Source organism: Chelon labrosus (genome assembly GCF_963514085.1).
Source record: "Chelon labrosus genome assembly, chromosome: 14".
Lineage (NCBI taxonomy): Eukaryota > Metazoa > Chordata > Actinopteri > Mugiliformes > Mugilidae > Chelon > Chelon labrosus.
This window is the reverse complement of record NC_140347.1, coordinates 2,695,841-2,717,778: the sequence shown is the minus strand read 5'-3', so window position 1 is coordinate 2,717,778 and position 21,938 is coordinate 2,695,841. Positions and strand designations below refer to the sequence as shown.

The 21,938-nt window shown below is 40.9% G+C and overlaps 1 protein-coding gene across 1 annotated transcript in view; it reads right to left on the bottom strand.

The window, feature by feature from the left end:
* Nucleotides 1–21,938, bottom strand: part of LOC311498923 (protein NLRC3-like) — a gene marked incomplete at its 5' end in the record, with an annotated part of 100,357 nt that overhangs the window by 62,146 nt on the left and 16,273 nt on the right. The window contains 2 exons of the mRNA XM_084559708.1: nt 10,472–10,633; nt 11,135–11,308. Of these exons, the coding sequence (XP_084415834.1) occupies nt 10,472–10,633; nt 11,135–11,308 (336 nt within the window). The remainder of the gene's footprint in view (nt 1–10,471; nt 10,634–11,134; nt 11,309–21,938) is intronic.

Below are 21,938 nucleotides of genomic sequence, written 5' to 3'. Positions count from 1 at the left end.
TATTGATACTGACTACTCACAGTTTGTGTAACACTGTAAGTCCTTGTTTTGTACATAAATTAAACCAAGCAGATGTAGTGAGAACACTTATCTGAATATTGTCATCAGGATCAGTTTTAATATAATTACTGTAGCCATATTACCTAATGATACATAAATGTTAATTTCCAATCATTTGTGCTTTGTGTGTATGTTTCAGCTGCTGTTGGCGTAACTGACTAACATCTGGGGCCACAGACCAGGAAATAGACTGGACCATCAAGATGGTTCATCTCTCTCCAGGTAGAGATGGTGGCAGACTGAAGAGGATGAAGAGAAAGCAGGAAATGGACAGCACCATATCTTAAACTCGTGCTGAGAGTGGGGAGAATCCAGTTTTCTCTCTACTGCCATCAGGTTGCGTTTCCGATGCCTGAGGACAAAGACTGAAAGACTGAAGAACAGTTTCTATCCACATGCCATCCGCCTGCTCAACTCTGAACTGTAACCAGACTTGTACCACTGCACTTTACTCACATAGCTGCTCAATACCGTAAATGTGTGTGTATATATACAAACTACCCCCCCTCTAAGTTTACACTTGAGTTTTACCGTCTATATTTTATTCTATATTACAGTCTGTATTTTATTCTGTTTTTATCGGTGAACATTTACACTTGTATTGTTTACCTTGTGTGTTAAGGAATTTACAATTACTACTGTTTTACTGTAGTACTCTTTTTTTTTTTTTTTTTTTTTTTTACTACTGGCTGCAGGTACAAGAATACATTTCACTGTGCATTGTACTATATATAACTGTGTATGTGACAAATACAATCTTAAACCTTTATGGACATGTCTAGAATCATAAATGTACAGTTTTTAAATTTGTTAAATGTTTGTTAAATGTACTGTGTTGACATGACTAAAAAAAATAAACATTTGCTTATAATACTGTACTTGTTTTTATATATATATATATATATATATATATATATATGAATAAATATGGCACATAAATATAGTGGCTGAGTTAAGGCTGACATCAGGAACCACTTCTGAAAATGGTTTGGCCCACCTTAGGCCCACCTTAGGGCCAGCTCTGGTTGAAGTGTGGCTGAGATGTGGGCCTTATCTGGCACACATGTTGGATGCCGGATGTGGCCCACATAAGGGCCGGAATTCTTTCAGGCATGTGGGCCGAGTGTAAGTGGGAGGTGTGGCCCAGAGGTGGGCCACACCAGTTTTGCTATTCGTCCAACTATGACACCGATGTAGTGGATTAATCCCCGCAATCCGCAATACTCTCCTGGTAGGAGAGCTAGTGCAAGAAACTGCAAAATACACATTTGTAACACAAAATCAATCGCCAAAAAACATATTTCCAGCGCGACTGGTCCGTGAAAATATTCTCGCTGCACCGGTAGGGACGCTGTTGCGAGACCACCAATTGAAAAACATTAGTCGGTGAGACGTGACCGCATCACGAAAATCTTCGAAATTTCGTGACGGTATCACGATGTAATAGATTAATTTTCGTAATGCCATCACGACTTGCCGTACAACAACAGTCATACTGCCACTCTACCACAGTGTCATTCTGGATTCTGCCTCCAGATCATGCAAAAGTAAATAATGTGCCAACTATTTTACAATTTAAATACTTTTAGATATTTCCTTCTGTGAAAACTCAGACTGTATTGACTATATTGTTTTCTACACTAATTGGATTTTATCCATTAAAAAGCTCATAGAGAGAAATTAGAGCTTTCTTAAGTTTAAATACTTCCAGGACTGTAGATGTAGCTTTAATCTGCTGTGTGATGGAATAAAGAAAATACTCACCAGGGGCCTCATTTATCAACTGTGCGTAGAAAAGGTTCTAAATTCTTGCGTAGAACTAAAATTTAGAATGTGTGTAAGTACAAAAAAATCCGGATTTAACAAGCGTGCGTACGCACAGCTGTAAGTACTCATTGATGATAAATCCCAACTGTTCTAAACTACCCTGCTCGTGCACGGAGAGGATCATTTGCATTCAGAAATGCCTCCAAATGACCATATATGGTAGCAGGACTCCCTTCAAAAATGAATGAATGAATGGATTCTGCTCTCAAAAATCATGGCAAAGAGGACAAAGAAGCGGAATTACACCGACACGGAAATGGAGGTACTGGTTGGAGAAGTGGAAGCACGTCAAAAAATACTGTTTGGATCACTCAGTGCAGGTGTTACCAACAAGAAAAAAAATGCGGCTTGGGAAGAAGTCGCGGCTGCTGTCAATTCTGTTGGGTCAGAGGAAAGAGCGGTTCCAGAAATAAAAAAGAAATGGTTCGACATAAAAATCAATGCAAAGAAACGTGTGTCGGCCCACAGACGCGACATATCTGCGACTGGAGGAGGACAAGCGGAGACCAGTCTCTCACCCATGGATGCCCGCATTGTAGGCATTATAGGAGACACAGCACTACATGGGATTATTCCTGATGGAGACACAGACGCTCTCACGGCTGTTCCATCAACCAGTCACACTGCAGGTAAAACAAAGGCTGGGCTGAGATGTTTGATAAATTTATGTAGTTTTATTTTTGAAAATCATAATGGTGGTCTTTCAATAAAACGGAAACTCGGGCCAATCTCGCTGGCACGCAGGAACCAGAGGCGGCTGAGGAGCTGGGGGAGTTGCCGGAACCAGGGCCATCCCAGCCCCATTCGGTGCATCCTGGAGGGGCGAGGAGGGTGCTGACGGAGGCAGTGCTGCAAAATCAACAAGACATAAAGGATCAACTTACAAATATCGCCAACACTTTACAGGAAATTAATCAGTCACTGGCACAGATAGCTTCATGTCTCACACAAATGTTAAACTTGAAAATGTTGAATGGTGAGGTGTGATTTATTTTTATTTTTTACTTTTTATTTATAACTGGCATACTTGCCTAAAATCTCTCTATGATCCTCTCTCTTATTTGAATGGCAGCGGCATTAGGGGGTGGCGCAGGCTCTTCATTGGGCATCGGCTCATCTGCTCTGGGGGGTTCCAGAGGGACGCCGTGTCTGACGGCCAAGTTGTGAAGCACGCAGCAGGCCAAGATTATATGGCAGACTTTTTCTGGCTTATATTGTAGTGCCCCCCCTGCGCTGGACAGGCACAGCCATCGGCCTTTCAGCAGGCCTATTGTGCATTCAATGATGCTTCTTGTATGCTCATGGGCCCGGTTGTACTGCTGGTCCTGCTGGGTCCTCGGGTTGGCTACTGTTTGTAGTTTCACTGTTCTACCACCAGGTTTTGTGCCTACGCACGGTAAGAATCGTGCTTAAATTTACACATTTTTCTACGCACAAGTTCAAGTTGATAAATCCCATACTTTGCTTGGAAATGTTCGTACGCACACACTAAGCACAATTCTGTGCGTACGCACGGTTGATAAATGAGGCCCCAGGTGAATTCAGTTCTACATCCAGTCACTGGGTTGTTCTGCATCAGTCTCTGATGAGGACTCTGCTACACTCTCATTACTTCACTGTCAAAGAGCAGAAACATCAAGATGGCAATAAACCAGTTTAATTTACAACCTGAAAGCAGAGTTCAGGTATAAAATCATATCCGCTGTTATTGACTGTCATTATTTTCTACCTATCTGATGTCTATGAGAAAAGGAAAAACCCACAATCCATCACAATAAACACTGAAGAAATGTGCAACAATTTAAAATCAGTAACATGTTACAACCCTCTGCACCTTCAATGGCCTTGCAGTGGCAGTGCACAGTGGCGGTGTTTTCTTTTAAATGAAATAAACCCTTATTTTTGTAACTCTGTTGTGTATCTCCACTTTACGTTGTGTCCCTCAAGCCAGGTAGTAACAACAAAGTTAAAAGACGGAGAGCAGTGTGTTAACAGTGACTCCAACAGTATTTGTCTTTTATCCTCACTCTCGACTGTCTTCATTGACTGAATCACATTGGCTGTTTGAAAGGGACTGAACATTGATTCTGCCACAAAACATCTCCAACGGGATTTCTGGATTCAAGAAAGAAGTTCACCAAAACAAAAGTTCTGTTTTGGAAAGTTCAAATGTTGACTTTATGTGAAATATCAGCTCAAAATCACATCTATCAGCACAGATTCACATTACTCTACTTCAGTAGAGTCAGTGTTACATTCCTCTGCACCTCCACAGACTTTGCAGTGGCAGTACATGTATCTCTGGGTGTTCATGGGTTTAATTATGTTGATGTGAAGATAAAAGGGCACAACTGGAAAGACATAAAAAGACTTTGGCTGTAGCAGTTCATCACATTTTTAGTTTTGTAACTTTGTCATCTGTCTCCACATTATGTTTTAGTGCTGAAGCCAGGTTGTAAGAAATGTTGTTTTTTTCTTTTCTTGAAAGGTTTTATTTCATTTATTTAAGAAGAATGGTGACAGGTGAGACATGGTGAACCTCTGCTGCCGAACGATAGCCCCTTCTTCAGGGCCTTTCCCACCATGTTCCTCATTCACACCTTCTGAGAAGTAGCTAATCAGGCTAATGCAATCCATGTACAAGCCACTGCAAGGCCAGTGGGGGTGGTAACAGTCAGTGTTGTGCTGATAGATGATAAAAAACACTTTATTGGTCGGACTACTGTCATGACCTATTTGGAGATATATCTATGAAGGTTCTCAGTCATCCATGTCACTGCATAGCCAACAAATAGCCAACATTTATTGGAGCTCACAGCAGGTTAAATTTCATTTTCAGTAAAACTCCTGTTTCCTTCATTCCTCCACTGCAGTCAACAAAGCAACACAACATACGTCTACTGTTCTCAGATCAGTTTAACAGTCACTGACGTAAACACGAGGGAAACTGTTGTTACGTTACCTTGTGATGGAAAAAGTAATCTGCGTAAAGTCGACGATTGAAGGTGAAATTAATTAGCAGCTTCAAGTAGGAAACCAAGCAGAGAAAGATCAAACATGGAAGTGACAGCAGTGGCTTTACAAATGTCTGCAGACTGACTAACGCTCTCGACTCTCTGGATTCATCTTCAGTCTGAAGTCTTCTTTAAGGACACATGATCACAACGTTCTCACCTTTGGACCAAAGACCTGAAGTCAATCATTTACAAACTGTATGAATATTATCAACTGCATCATAAAGTTCTGGTGATTCAGTTTTATACTCCACATACTACAAAAGTACAAAGGAGGCATTTACGAATACAGTGTGTTTTGTCCCTGTGCTTCAGTCTATAACAGTTAATGAGACACATTTAGGTAAATTCAAATAAAAAAAAAAAGCTCTCTCATGACTACTTTAATCAGTGTTTCCACCAAACTGTCAGAACATAATCTTCTGAATTAGGCACCAAACATATCAAAAGTAGACTTCACCCACCTGAACAAGCTGCGCATCTCAATGAATAACAGCAGCAGTAGTAATAGTCTTTTCTTGTGTGACACTAGTAACAGCAGTAAGGGGTAGGGCACAGAACTACATGTGCAATGTCAAAATACATTATAAAACATACTGCAATATCTTATTTTTCTTCAAAAATATAAAGATAAATACAGAGTAAATAAACATTAGAAATGCAACATGCAACATTTGTGAAGTGCGATCAGAAAGTTATTTACAAAGAATGTTGAGACAATTTTATATAGAGTAAATATGAACTTTATTCATTCCTGTAGTCTCACTAAGATTCAAATCAGTTTTCCAGGACAAACAGGAGAACATGAAGGCATATCATTATTTATAATCAAACAAAGAAGTAAACAACACAATCAAGGCAACAGAAGACAAAAAAAAATTAACCATTACAAGAATAATACAAAATCTATTAACAAATACAGTGCCTGGCCAAAAAAAAAGTCGCCAACCAATGAGGTAGGAGCCTCCGATTGGATAATTACTGCATAGGTGATTATCTTTCAGCCGGCAACAAGGTATTTGAATCCAACTGATGCAATGAGTAGCTTCTCATTTCTTAAACAACCATGTCTAAAGACACATCCTGTGGTCGTGGAAAAGATGTTCTTCTGTTTGAGAAAACATCTAAGGAGATTGTAGAAACTACTAAAACTGGGTTAAGAACTGTCTGACGCATTATTAAAAACTGGAAGGATAGTGGAGAACCATAGTCTTCCAGGAAGAAATGTGGATGGAAAAATAATCCTGACTGATGGTGATCTGTGATCACTTAAATGTTTATTGAAATCAAGAACATTTCCACTTGTACAATGTGAAGGGAACTCAAGGGATTGGGACTGAACAGCTGTGTAGCCTTAAGAAAACCACTAATCAGTGAGGCTAACTGGAAAAAAGGCTTCAATTTGCTAGGGAGCATAAAGATTGGACTCTGGAGCAATGGAAGAAGGTCATGTGGTCTGATGAGTCCAGATTTACCCTGTTACCCTGAGTGATGGGGGCATCAGGGTAAGAAGAGAGGCAGATGAAGTGATGCACCCATCATGCCTAGTGTCTACTGTACAAGCCTGTGGGGGCAGTGCTATGATCTGGGGTTGCTGCAGTTGCTCAGGTCTAGGTTCAGCAACATTATGTGTCCAAAGAATGAGGTCAGCTGACTACCTGAATATACTGAATGACCAGGTTATTCCATCAATGGATCATATTCCAAGATGACAATGTCAGGATTCACGGGGCTCAGATTGTGAAAGAGTGGTGCAGGGAGCATTTTTTTTGGCCAGGCAGTGCACAATAAGTGGTGGAGATTGGAGACGACTGTTTCCCCCCATAGGAGTGGTCCGACAACAAAGATCACTCCATAATAGTCTGAGAGGTCCCAAAGGAACCCAGGGGAACTTCTAAGCAGCTAAAGGCCCCTCTCACCTTGGATAATGTTAATGTTGATGAATCCACTGAACAACCATGGTGTGATGGACAAAGACACTGCTCTCCAAGAAGAACATTTCTAAACATCATGTGGACAAGACAGAAGACTATTGGGACAATGTTTAGTGGACAGATGAGACCAAAGTAGAATAGTTTGGTTTAAATGAGATGAAACAACACTGCATCATTCCAGCATCAGAACCTCATCCCTCCATCAAACATGGGGGTGTTAATGTCCTGGTTTGGGCCTGTTCTGCTGCATCTGGCCACCTCATTGTACTGACTATAAAACAAAGTTTCATCAATTGGTGAATTGTTCTTCCCTCACCTCTCAGTTTGATCTTCATGTGTCCAGGATTATCCAGATAGAAGTGATCATCAAAGTCAGTCCAGTTTTTCCAGGAGTTCAGTGGTTAGGAGATCATTTCACTACTTCTAAGACCAAACATATTCTGAAATCAAATCACAATCAGTGATTCAACTGTAAACCAAAGAGAAACATCATCCACCATCAACATTTAAACCTCAGAGTTGAAGCTGCTGTCACTTCAAAGACTCTTCCTACAGAGAACACAGAGACACTGAGGAGTCATATATCCACGACCCTGATGTAAACCCAAATCCAGGATAGAGAGGTTGAGTGAATGTGGTGTTGAAGGTGTAGAGGTGGATCAGTTTGTCAGAGGAGATTCTGTAGAAGGATAGAGTTCCAGCAGGACAGTCCACATACACTGCTACTCTGTTAGAGACAGAGGAGAAGAAAGAGGACGGAATCCGTGTTGCTTTTCTGTTATTGTGCCAGACATCGTAACCAACGTCGATGCAGTGCAGACTCCACGACTGATCATTCTCTCCAAATCTGCTCTCACCAGAGCCGTGTTTCCCTCTGATTCTATAACTCACTGATATTTTAATGCTTCTTCTCCACTCAACCTCCCAGTAACATCGACCAGCCAGAACATTTCTACACAGTAGTTGATAACAACTGTCAAATCTGTCTGGATGATCAGGATATGGCTGCTTCTCCTCCACATATGTCACCTTCCTGTTGTTGTCAGACAGTTTGAGGTTTCTGTTGACTGAGTTTGTGTCCACTTCAAGTTGACAGAAATCTGATGGAGAGAAAAAGACACAGCACAGCTGCAGTTTATCATCTGACACATCTGATGGATTTATTCTGTCTTTACTCACTGATCTGTTGTTCATTAATAGAAAGTTTAATGATGATACTTTTAGTCAGGATTCTCTTGTCAGTGATGTTTGAATGAATAAATACCACAACTATCAGCTTTGGATTTAAAGACAAACTGACACTTTGATGTTTTATCATCATTAGTCAAACTTACACTTCCTCAGACCAGGTTTTAACCACTGCTCTCCACCATGGTCCATCCTGGAGGAAGAAACACAGTCAGAATGATTTTGCTGTTCAACATGAAGCAGAAAAACAGACTGAAACTCATTAGCATAGACTGTCCAGAGGAAAGACCAGAAGAAGAAGATGAAGGTACACAATTAAACAGTAGGGTGTCCTGAGTCAGTGGACATGTACAGCAACTATTGAACTCTTGAAATCTGGATGGCAGGATTATCATGGCAAAAGCATGAAAAAACGTTTATAGGCAGACGACCTTAAAACATATTCATAGCTCCTCAGTCTGTAAGTTGCTGTCTCTAAATCACTTTTATGGGCTCAAGGGCCGCAACAAAGCTTAGCTTGAAAAGAAACCAAAAAACTTTGAGGTTACAAGATGATAAAGGGAACTGTTTAGTATTTCAGCAGCAGAATATCTCAACATATTCAACATATGCTGTAATTACTGTATATATTCACATAAAATGGGGCTTAAGTTCAGTAGAATAGAGCCAATATTACATATCAAAGAGGTGCTCCTCTAGGATTAAATCAGAGTCCATGTGTTCAGAAGTGTTTCCATCAATGTAATGAGACTGTGGTTCAGTTCCTGGTTTAGTTTAAATAAATTAGGGACTTGTCTCAGTCTGATCTTCACAACACATGTTTGTGGAAGTGTATGATGGCAACGGACAAATGAGCTTTCTGAGGAGCTCAGAAAAAGAGTTGTTGTTGCTCATCAGGCTGGAAAAGGTTCCAGAACCATCTCTAAAGAGTTTGGAACCCACAAATAATCCACAGTCAGACAGACGGAGAACAAATGGAGGAGAAACTGGATCATGCAGCAAGACAATGAGCCCAAGAACACAAGTGGTTCTACAAAAGAACGGTTAAAGAAGAACAAGATGAATGTTTGTGAACGGCCAAGTCAAAGTCCTGACCTTAACCCATTCAGACCGGATCACGCATCTGTGCGTGTTTACCTTTAAGACCGGATCACGCATCTATGCGTAGTTACCATTAAGGCCGGCAAATGTGTCATTTTGAGCGTTGTCGTCTTTTTCGAGGCACATGGCCAATTATATGCACTGTGATTGGCTGAAATATTCTTGGGGTGAGTGACAGAGATGCTTAGGGATTTTTTTTAAACTCATGTGACTAATAAAACGCTTTGTGATTGGTCGAAATAAGCCTACACCTGGAGTATGTTTTGGTCGAAAATTTTAAACACTGTGCTAGCGATCCGTCACAGCTGACTCAAGTGAAGGAAGTGATATTGACAAAGTAATTGAAAAAATAGATCTTTACTGATTTTCAAAATATTAAAAATGTTTGGTGTTTACTGATTTTAAAAAAAAAATGCATTTGAAGATTATGCCCTAGCAAGTCAGTCAAGTTGAAAGCCAAAGAAGTAAGCTGTTTATCTGCGACAGAGCCTGAGAAATTAAGGTTTTAGTAAGCGTTGACATATTTTGAAAAACCTCAGGTTTTGAGAGGGGGTTTACAGAAGAGTATTTAGGCCTAAATGGGTTAATCCAATAGAAATGTTGTGGAAGGACCTGAAGCAAGCAGTTCATGTGAGGAAACCCACCAGCATCTCAGAACTGAAGTGGTTCTGTTCTGAGGAATGGGCTAAAATTCCTCCAAGCTGCTGTAGACCACTGATCAGCAGTTACCAGAAACATTTAGTTACAAGGAGGTCACAGCAGATACTGGAAACAAGGGGTCACTTACTTTTATAAATCACATACACAATAAAAGTATATATTTTCTTGAATAGACAAATACACAAGTATAGTATTTCTGTTTCACATGCTTGATTGTGGTCTCTTTGTTTACTTTTAAACTTGTGTGAAATATAGCTCATGTTTTGATGAGTTTTTAATTAAAGGTAATGAGGCAATATCTCAAAGGTAAAGTAAGTAAGTGATCACATTTGGCTAAACATGAGTAAGACACTGGAAAACTGTGTGAGCTCCTGTTGTGTGTCCATACCTGAGAGTGCCCAGGCTCTGCTCCAGTCCAGCAGACAGCAGCTTCACTCCCGTGTCTCCTGGATGGTTGTAGCTCAGGTCCAGCTCTCTCAGATGGGAGGGGTTGGAGTTCAGAGCTGAGGTCAGAGAAGAACAGCCTTCCTCTGTGACCAGACAACCTGACAGACTGGAGATAGAAAAATATCAGAAACTCAAGAAGAAGAAGGAAAATCCTCCAGATGTTGAACTTCTGCACCAACATGAACCTAAATCAGGATCTAACTGATCAACAACCAGCTGTATCCTGACCTGAGAGTTTACAGTTTACAGTGAGGACTCTCCAGTCCAGCAGACAGCAGCTTCACTCCTGAATCCTGCAGGTTGTTGTTACTCAGGTCCAGCTCTCTCAGACTGGAGGACTGGGAGCTGAGAACTGAGGACAGAGCTTCACAGCTTCTCTCTGAGAGGTTACAACTGCTCAGCCTGAAATACAGAGGACAAAAACTGTCATGAAAAATAAATAAATCCATTTATTAGACTTGATTCAAATGCACATAAAATATTATAAATGTATTAAGACAGTTTGTGATTTATTAAATGTGCCCTGGAAATGTTTGTGCTTGCAGTTTTTCTGAAAATACAAGGCTTGAAAGAGGAACAATGTAGAAAAAAAATATTTCACTCTCCAGTGGCAGAATAATAATGTTCACTTCTCTTGTGATTGTCTGACAGGAGGCAGACATTTCTGTTGTGGATGTCCATTAACTACTTAGGGAAATGTTGATCTCATGACAAATGACAGTATGTCAATTAACACAATTACATTTAAATGTTTCTACTTTCCTGTTTTCGTTGTTTAAAGATTTGCTACTCGACATTTTTGACAGACAGTTTAAACAAATATATTATCACAAGTGCAGGAGAATTTAATTTGTATTTTGGTTAAAGTCTGTTTCTGCTCTAAACAACCAGCTGTATCCTGACCTGAGAGTTTCCAGTTTACAGTGAGGACTCTCCAGTCCAGCAGACAGCAGCTTCACTCCTGAATCCTGCAGGTCATTGTTACTCAGGTCCAGCTCTCTCAGACTGGAGGACTGGGAGCTGAGAACTGAGGACAGAACTTTCCAGCTTCTCTCTGAGAGGTTACAACTGCTCAGCCTGAAGAAGAATCAACATAAAATGTTTTATTTGTCATTTACTAAATGAATCATGTTTCAAATAGTTCCTAAATCCACCTACAGAGCTTTGTTGGAGGCTTTGACCACTGGCAGCAGCCTCAGAAGAGCCTCCTCTGAAGCAGAGTATTTCTTCAGGTCAAACACGTCCAGATCTTCTTCTGATGACAGTAAGATGAAGACCAGAGCTGACCACTGAGCAGGAGACAGTTTATCAGTGGAGAGACTTCCTGATCTCAGGGACTGTTGGATCTCCTCCACTAGAGAACCATCATTCAGTTCATTCAGACAGTGGAACAGATTGATGCTTCTCTCTGCAGACAGATTCTCACTGAACTTCTCCTTGATGTACTGGACTGTTTCCTGATTGGTCTGTGAGCTACTTCCTGTCTGTGTCAGCAGGCCTCGTAGGAGAGTCTGATTGGTCTTCAGTGAAAGACCCAGGAGGAAGCGAAGGAACAAGTCCAGGTGTCCATTTGGACTCCGTAAGGCCTTGTTCACAGCACTCTGATGGAGACGTGTTAGTTTAGATTCATCTGTAGAGACTTTAAGCTTCTTGACTGTAGTTTGTTGTTCATCCATCAAGTTGACAGCAGAGTTGATGAAGGTCAGATGGACATGAAGAGCAGCCAGAAACTCCTGAACGCTCAGATGGACGAAGCAGAACACCTTGTCCTGGTACAGTCCTCTCTCCTCTTTAAAGATCTGTGTGAACACTCCTGAGTACACTGAGGCTGCTCTGATATCGATGCCACACTCTGTCAGGTCTGATTCATAGAAGATCAGGTTTCCTTTCAGCAGCTGATCAAAAGCCAGTTTTCCCAGATACTCAATCATCTTCCTGCTCTCTGGACTCCAGTGTGGATCTGTCTCAGCTCCTCCATCATACTTGACCATCTTCACTTTGGCCTGAACAACGAGGAAGTGGATGTACATCTCAGTCAGGGTCTTGGGCAGCTCTCCTTCCTCTCTGGTTTCCAACACATCCTCCAGAACTGTAGCAGTGATCCAGCAGAAGACTGGGATGTGACACATGATGTGGAGGCTTCGTGATGTCTTGATGTGGGAGATGATCCTGCTGGCCTGCTCCTCATCTCTGAATCTCTTCCTGAAGTACTCCTCCTTCTGGGGGTCAGTGAACCCTCTGACCTCTGTCACCATGTCAACACACTGAGGAGGGATCTGATTGGCTGCTGCAGGTCGTGTGGTTATCCAGAGGTGAGCAGAGGGAAGCAGTTTCCCCCTGATGAGGTTTGTCAGCAGCACATCCACTGAGGTGGACTCTGTAATATCAGTCAGGATCTCAGTCTTGTGGAACTCCAGAGTAAGTCGACACTCATCCAGACCGTCAAAGATGAACAAAACTTGGAACTTTTCAAACCTACAGATTCCTGCTTCTTTGGTTTCAGTAAAGAAGTGATGAACGAGTTCCACCAAGCTGAACTTTCTCTCTTTCATCACATTCAGCTCTCTGAAAGTGAATGGAAATATGAAGAGGATGTCCTGGTTGGCTTTGTCTTCAGCCCAGTCCAGAGTGAACTTCTGTGTTAAGACTGTTTTCCCAATGCCAGCCACTCCCCTTGTCATCACTCTTCTGATTGGTCCATGTCTTCCAGGTGAGGCTTTAAAGAGGTCTTCTTGTCTGATGCTTTTTTCTGGTCTGTCTGGTTTCCTGGATGCTGTTTCAATCTGTCTGACCTCATGTTCATCATTGACCGCTGCAGTCCCTCCCTCTGTGATGTAGAGCTCTGTGTAGATCTCATTCAGAAGGGTTGAGTTTCCTGATTTAGCAATCTCCTCAAACACACACTGGACCTTCTCCTTCAGAGTAGATTTAACTTTACGTCCACACTCTGGAGCACGAGTTCCTGAATTAAGAAAAGATGTAATGAATCAGTGAACTCATTCATTTTAATAACATTCACATGTGACTGTTTTCAGTCCAGAAGAATTCATAGATGTGATTCAGATATCCAAAAAAGGTTCAGAAAAGGCAACTGGACTTCTAGATTAAAGGCAACTGGACTTGTAGATGATCTAAAAATCTACAAGTCCTTTTTTGAACCTTTGTTGGATATACCATGACCTGGATGACTTTAGCAATCCCCTCAAACACACACTGGAACCTTTCTCGCAAGTTAGATTTGATTTTGTCTTGACAATCAGGGAGGTTTTCTGAATAAATAAGACAAAGATAAAATGTGTGATATATTATTGTATTCAGTTAAGTTCATGTTGTCACAATAACAATCAAAATGGTCTCACTAAACTCCATTAAAGCCAGATCATGAAGCATCTTTAGAAAGCACCAAGACGACAACAGGAACTGTAGCACACGCCTGCTTGTTCACAGATAAGTAGACTGGTATAAGTATGAACATGCGATCAATCATCCATACATCTCAGTAGAAGCAAGAAAAGCAGGACTGTGTCTATGGAGTCATCTTGGAATTGTGTTTTTGAAAACAGTAGGATCAATATGTTTCTTTCAAAGTTCTACCAGCCAAGGTGAAACACACTATATGTGTCAGTATTTGCAGAGAGAGATGTTTTTGTTTATAACATGAATCTCTGATCTTGGTTCTGTCCAATTTATAACTCTTCACTTACCTGTAGGATTTGAAGCGATTTCTGATAATTCTTCCAAAAGATCATTCCTATTTATCTCCCTTAAAATGTTTTTTGTCACTTTCCCAGTTTGGACACTGTACGTCTGCACCATCAGATCCACAGTTTTCATCCTGTTAGCATTTTCCAGTCGACATACTGGGATTTCAGGAAAGTCTTCATTTGACTGCTGCAGGTACCACTTGAATTTCTCAAAGTCCTCGCTTGTCAAATTCTCCAAAGTTCTCAAGAGACGTGGTTTAGTCAACTCCATCTTTTCCTGCCAAGATCCAAAAGTAGTAAGTAACGTTTTTGGTAACAGCAAACAGTTAACAATAATTGTTGATCAAAATCAATTATTTAATGCAGGGGCCCTTGATACAGAAGTTTTATGTTGTAGTTGTGTTGTTTTTCATGTTTTCTGTTTAATTTGCTTTCCTTGTTTAAGTTTGCTTGCTCGACTAATTCACCTCATTCTAACAGGGGCACTTATCACTGAACATTAACTGTTTATGAGGCTCCCTGATAAAAGAAAAATGTTTCTTAATATTTACTTGCTGTTGCTCAGAAGGTGCCTGCTATAATGTTATGATTAGTGTTTAATTCAATTCTTGCAGGAGGAATAACCAAGAGCTAAGCTCCTCTGTATGATTGCACATTGACTCAGGAATGTGACAGGTCTGATTGAAGGTGGTCAAGAACTGAACAGCAGTGGAGGGGTTAATAATACGGCAGCGCTGAGCAGCAGCATGAAATTTAACTGTACTACATTCAAGAGGAATGTCAAATAATATAGGCATATGGTCAGAAAACAATGCATCACAAATCTCCAGGTTAAGAACAGGCAAATCATGAGATAAAACCAGATCAAGTGTATGTCCACGTTCTTGCTGGGACCAAACACAAGCTGTGTAAGACTGAAAAAATAAATGAGATTTAAAAAAGGCCTTTCTCATTAGCTTATCAGGACAAGACATATCAACATTAAATTCCCCAACAATAAGGGCACAATCATACTTTGGCATAATTTCAAGGAAAGCAGAGAAGTTGTTTAAATAGTCATTAGATAGATAGATAGCTAGATAGATAGATAGCATCTCCAGCAGCTTCCTGCAGATATTTAAACACCTTAGCCTCCTGAGGAAATGGAGCCGGCTCTGACCTTTTTTGTATACCGAGTCTATGTTAGCCGACCAGTCAAGTTTGTGATCCAGATGTAGACCTAGGTACTTATAGGTCTGAACCACCTCTACACACTCCCCGTTGATGGTTACAGGTTGCAGGTTTTATTTATTTTATTTAACCTTTATTTTACCAGGAAGGTCCCATTGAGACACAGTGTCTCTTCTACCAGGGAGTCCTGGTCAAGATGGCAGCAATTATACAGTATAAGTTATAAAAGACAAGGAAATACAACATAGGACATGGGTACAGAGCAAAGACATCAAAAACAGACTAACACAGAGAACACAGAGTCAAAAACAACAAAGACTAGGGAGAGCCAAAAATACATTAGAATGAAATAAAAATACTAGAAGCAGTGACACTGTTCAGTGTAAGTCAGCTTTAAAATAGCAGCCTGGACCTCCGGAAATCCACTACCATCTCCTTGGTTTTAGCTGTATTGATCAGAAGGTGGTTCTTTCCGTACCATGAGACCAAGTTGTTCACCAGATGTTTGTACTCCTGCTCCTGTCCATCCCAATTCTGCATATTACATGACTCTGTGTTGTTCTTGAAGTCCGAGATGTACAGGGTGAATAGGACAGGGATAAGCACAGTCAGTCCCATCTCTATTAGTTAGAAGTGGGTTGCCGTGGATTTGTGGCAAAGTCGGTGATTGCTCTGCTGAGTGAGCTGGGCATACGGGGAAGGAGCCAGAGGACTGCGGTTAGCAACATGTCCCGGGCAGCAGAGAGAGCGAGCGACTGGTTATGGGTGCGCAGGAAGCATGCTAGCTGGGGAACTAGCTAAGGTAAGGATGGCTGCATGTAGGCCACGGTCGATTTGTTTGTTACGCGATTTGTTTGTTACGTGTTTTCGGCCCGCAGCAACGGGGCGAATCACGGTAGATTTGCTTGTTTGTTACGTGGTTCAGTCCGCATCAACGGGGCGAATCACGGTAGATTTGTTTTTGTTACGTGGTTCAGTCCGCATCAACGGGGCGAATCATGGTAGATTTGTTTGTTTGGCTCGTGGTTCAGTCCGCATCAACGGGGCACATCATGGTAGATTTGTTTGTTTGTTACGTGGTTATTAGTTACTATATTAGCTGTTGATAGACATCGAATGGTGAGGGAAACAGGGTTGTGCAGTGGCGGTATGGAGGGGGGTGACTCCAGGACGCTGGAAGTCACTGTTAAGCCTTCTCGAGGTGTCGTGGGCCTAACTTAACGAAACATCGGTGAAGGGAGGTGCCCACTTGAAAACCCCAATGACATGCTGCAGACTGCTGTTGTCTTCTTGTTACGTGGTAGCTATGGTTAGCTGCTGAGCGGGCCATACAAGCCAGCAGCGTTTAGTTAGTTTATGTCTTACAATGTCTGAACTATGCTGCTCAATGGGCCTACAAGCCAGCAGCTTTTACTTAGTTTATGTAGATTATAGGTTAATTGTCATATTATATGACCATAGGTTTGGTAGGGTCTCTTAGCTGAACAGTGCCTCTAAATGTGTTTTGCCTGGGATTTTGGCACAAGGGATTATAACATCTTATCCTGTGTATTACTGAATAGTTGTCACTCAACAGCAGTGCCTGCATGGTGTTTAATGCGCTGGAAAAGTCGAAAAACATGATCCTCACAACAGCATTCCCCTTGTCCAAGTGTTGAGAAAGTCCGTTGGAGCAGGTAGAGGATGCCATCCTCCACCCCCACCTTTTCCTGGTACACAAACTACAATGGGTCTAGAGGGTGGAGGACCTGGGGCAGGTGAGATGGCACAGCAGCTGCTCCATGGTCTTCATGATGCTGGATGTCAGGGCGACCGGACTTTATGTCGTTCATCTCTCTCAGGGGTAGCCGAAAGAGCAGTCGAGGGGGCAGGGCAGTCGAACCAATTTAAAAAAAAAGTAATTGAATTGGTTGGGCCTCTCCTCATCGCCTTCCACTGTTCTCTTCTTTTTGGAGCTACAGCCGAAGATGGTCTTCATGCCGTCCCACACCTCTTTAGTGCAGCAATACTTAGATCTGTATTTCTCCTTTGCCTCTTTCAGCCAGACCTGAGGGAACTAGACGCAGTAACCTACATACGTAGCCTACGCTGGTGCGAGTCATTTATACTTGTGAGCTCGTCAGTCTGGCTCGATCTGTAACAACACCACCCACGTGCTAGTTGCCGTTGTGCCTTTTTTCCAGTCGGGTTCATTTTTGTTTTTACTTCCTGCTTCAGTTTCCACTTCCTGCTTCAGTTTCCACTTCCTGCTTCAGTTTCATCAATGGCAACTGAAACTTTCCCCAAACCTTGTTGAAATTTGGCCAAACACAAGTCACACAAATGCCTATATCTCCTGTTGGGCCTGTGTACTAAGGCACTCAATGTTGGGGTTTGGCTATCATAAATAATTAATAATTATCAAAAATAATTATTTATTATTAAATAATTGGATCCGAATTGCTAGATCACCTCAGGGCACCACGCTTCTAAGAAGGTAAAAGATCCCGGAAGGGCCGAGCTGGAAAAGTTGGAAGTCTTTGCTGTGTGTTCCTGATGGCAGACGTTGGAGGGAAACTAGTCACTCCTTGAAGTCCTTTGAAGTGGCTTAGTAGCAGCTCGGTGCTAACTACCCATGGCTCCTGTTGTTTGGGGGTTTAGCCTGCAAGCCTTCTGTTTGTTGGCTAAAAGAGCTGGTTTCGTGTTATGACTGACCAAGGGGAATCCAGTACACAACACAAAAGCTGACTCCCCCCTTTTCTCTGTACCCAAAGATAACCAGCACTCCACAGAATTGCATTCCAGAAACCATCTTTATTTGCCATTTTCATCTTCAGGGTGAGCGCAGCCTTGTATTCATTAACTAGTGTAGTAGCCAATATAGTTGGTCATTATGAAAGTTTACATGTTGTGGATTAGAAATAGTACAAAATACAAAACATGAGAACTGGTTGACTAGCATGTCACCAGTAGCTCCTCTATAGACTGTATTGCACGAAACTTGGCATGATTGGGCGCAAGCATATCATAATGACGCTTGCTAAGTTTCATAAGGATTGGGTGAATACTTCAAAAGTTATAGACCTTAAAGTCATGGTGAGATATTGAAATGTTGCTTTTGTAGCGCCCCTTAGAGACCAAGGGTCACAAAAGTTGGTGTGCTTGTACAGAATCATATTGTTATCAATGATATGAAGTTTGATTAAGTTTGGGTATATACTTAAGAAAATATTAGCTTTGGAGTTATACTGTGCCACGCCGTAAAAATTAATTAGCCATTAACTTTGTAATCAATAACCCTGCTAAAGTTCTTTTGATGAATTTTCATTATCTTTGTCCATAAATGATTTATGCCAAGTTTAATGAGAATTGGATGAACGGGCTAGGAGGAGTTGATTTTGTTTTGAGGTGCAATTTTTTCAAAATGGTGGAAATGGGTGTGGACTAGTCCATTAGAACCAGGGCTATATAAGGAATCAGAGGGAAAAAGAATTTTTTTTCATAGGGCACATGGTTGTCGAGATATGAGCCAAAATGTAAATTGGCTTATTATAGCGCCACCTAGCTGTAGGCATGTGTATTGACACCTTGGCAAAGTGACATGCTAGGACTTCTACCAAGTTACCAGGTTTGATGCCTTTCGCCCTTGCAGTTTGTCCTGGGCAGACACTTTTAGCTAAGCAGAATAATAACAATAATACAAATCACAACAAAACCAATAGGGATACTGCAAATTCATTGCATGGGCCCCTAATAAATCATCATGTTACCGGAGGCTTGTTTCACTGTGGGGGAAAAAAAAGAGGCAAGATTACACTTTAAAAAATTAAACTTTTTAAATGAATTAACCTTAAAAAAAAGATTCACAAGTTATATGGGCTGTATGAGTATGTACAAATCTGACATTTTAAGGCAAAAATAGAAAAAATAAAATAATTATATGAACCCACCTTTTTTTAAATCTTGACGGTCGGAAGAGAGTCTTCTTCCGACCTTGAGTTGAAGAATTAGGAGGGTAATGGAGGAAAGATCTTTGTCTCAGACCAGTACCAAATAGAGACACAATGATCTTAAATTTAAAAACACTATTTTCTTAAAACTACAGCTGAACCAAGAAAAAGCTAGACAATGTTAACACTAAAAGTCATATTTCTCAGTGTAAATTTAAAAAAAGCAAGGACTCAAGTAATATCAACAAACGAAGTATGATGTTGTATCCCAATATTGCTAAATAATTGTAAAATACAACAAAAATGTCTATTGAAGGGTCTCCTCATACTGAGAAACAAAGTCAAGTTCAATTTAGCTAGCTAGAGCCAAACTCACACTACACAGCTAAAGCTACCTCATTTTGTGTAACAAGCCAAAAATGAACTCTTTACAGTAATTAATTCATACAAAACTAACCTGTTTGTGACACTTTATCTGCTACTGACATTGTGTCTTCTGACTAAATAGTAATGACGGTTGCACATTTAAGCTAGCTGTTGAGTGGTCACATTAGGCCTTTATAATTCGACATTTTAAGACACAAAACAAGCTCAAGTGTAGAATCTTACCACAGTCTTTTGAAGGCTGGAAAATGGCGTGAAAATCCTGCTCGATTTGAAATGAGGAGAAGGTGAGCGTGGCTTTCATGTGTGAACATCTCCACGAACACTGCAAGGACAGCATGTTCTAGAGGTGTGCGATACCGCTAGATTTGGTATCGATCCGATACCAAGTAAATACAGGGCCAGTATCGCCGATACCAATATTGTTGAGGCCAAAATTAATCTTGGTTGATCTACACATTCATTTGTAACTTCATTTGAAAACAAACATTTAAATGAATTGATTTATTAGAACATAATTTTGTTGGTATTGCAGCATATGTATTATGGACTGCTAATTTTGTTTATTGTTGGTTGCTCCTCCTTTTTTGGGTTAGAGCTGCTACCTGCAATGGTTGAGAAGTGATTTAGGACACCTGGGAAGAATAATGCAGACACTGGTGAAAGTGGGAAGCGGGATAGTTTTTTGACTGCAAAGGGCAGATTGCAGAAATGTTTTTCTTTTCCTTTTTTTCTTTGGTAACACAAAGACTATATTCTGCTGAAGTGTCTTCTTTTAGTTATTAATAAATGGCATCCATGCTGAAGTGACGCTGGATCTGCAACTGTCTTTTGTGTTTGACTGCGTGGTGTTGACCCGCTCAGTAGCAGGTTCTGAAAGTTTTAAAGAGAAGCCGCAACAGATTCGATACTTTTTAATAATTACGGTGGATGCATCATCAATCTGAATCAATCTAAATCTGAACGAATTTTGATGACATTTAACTGTTTTTGTGATTTGCCTTTTGGATTATTAATCAGTTAAAATCCAGTACAGAATTTGGGCAAAGTTTATAAGTAAATAGAAAATACTTTATTATTATTACAATAAAAGTTTTTGTTCAGAAACAACACAAAATGATCACTTGAGGACAAATAAATTATTTTTCAGACAGAGTGTTCAGAAACTACAATACAATTATAAAACTAAATCTCTCCCTTCATTTTACTTCTTTCTGGATTTTTTTCTTAAATAAAGTGTACAAAATAATCACTCCACAACAAATATTATAAATAATGTAAGGAAGTGTTTAGGAAGTACAATACAAAACAAAAATAAGACAACATTTCTCCCCTTTAGTGCACTTTTTTTCTTCTTTTCAGGGGTCTGTCAGGGCCAGGGGGCGGGGGATTTTAAAAATTTCCATATGCTTATACCAGTTTGTTGTGTTACCACTGCATCTTACAGCCTTTTTACAGATAGTACAACTTGCTATCGTTTCATTTTCGGCCCGAAAATATAACCAAACAGCCCTACTCTTTCTCTCTGCCATTCTCCTGCTCCATCCCTGCGTTGTGTGTAATAGCGGTGGAAAAAAAGATTCGGGATCCGGCTCATTGAACCGGCCACCAAAGAAGACTCATGAATCATGAATCTAGACGTCTATTGAACCGGCTCAGTTGAGTCCTACCACATTTGATTGATATATAATCAATAAACGGCACCATTCAAGCATCTTACATATGTACATTTTGCTTCTCTGCCGAGTGATATTACAAAAGGTACTACCCGACTTGACCACTAGCAAGCAGCGCCACCTGCACTCAGCCAGCAGGGATTCATGAGTAGCGAATCTGTAGCGGATTCGCTACTCATGAGTCCGATCCGCCAATCATGAATCCGCTGCGGATCTGCTACTCATGAATCCCTGCTTAACCGAGAGCAGTGAGTCAACAGCCATTCACTCGATCGGCAGAGAAACGAAACTTAACGTTGTGAGTGAATTACAGTAGTCCCTCGCTATAACGCGGTTCATCTTTCGAGGCCTCGCAGTTTCGCGGATTTTTTTTAGTGCAATTTTGCACGCTTTTTTTTTTTACAGCACATTGTTTTCTGCGTCCTGATTGGCCAAGGGAGAGCCCGCGTGTCGTCTTCTGCGTCCTGATTGGCTAAGGGACTGTAGACCATTTTCAATCAATCTCCTCCATACGGTGTCTCTTGTACAGTACAGAATGCGTTCAGCTTGACAAATTTACATAGGCCTATACAGTATCTTTGATCGCTGGCAGTGTGACTGAAGTCCGGTATGTTCGCAAGTTTTCTCCCCGACAAAACCCACAATGTCGACGAAACGTATATAATCATTAATTAATTATATTAATTATAATCATTGTAAAAATAAAGCTGACTACTTCGCGGATTTCGCCTATTGCAGGTTATTTTTAGAACTTAACTCCCGCGATTAACGAGGGACCACTGTAATAGCCTACTCTGCATCCACTCCACGTACATTTTAGACCATACATAAAATATTATTCCGT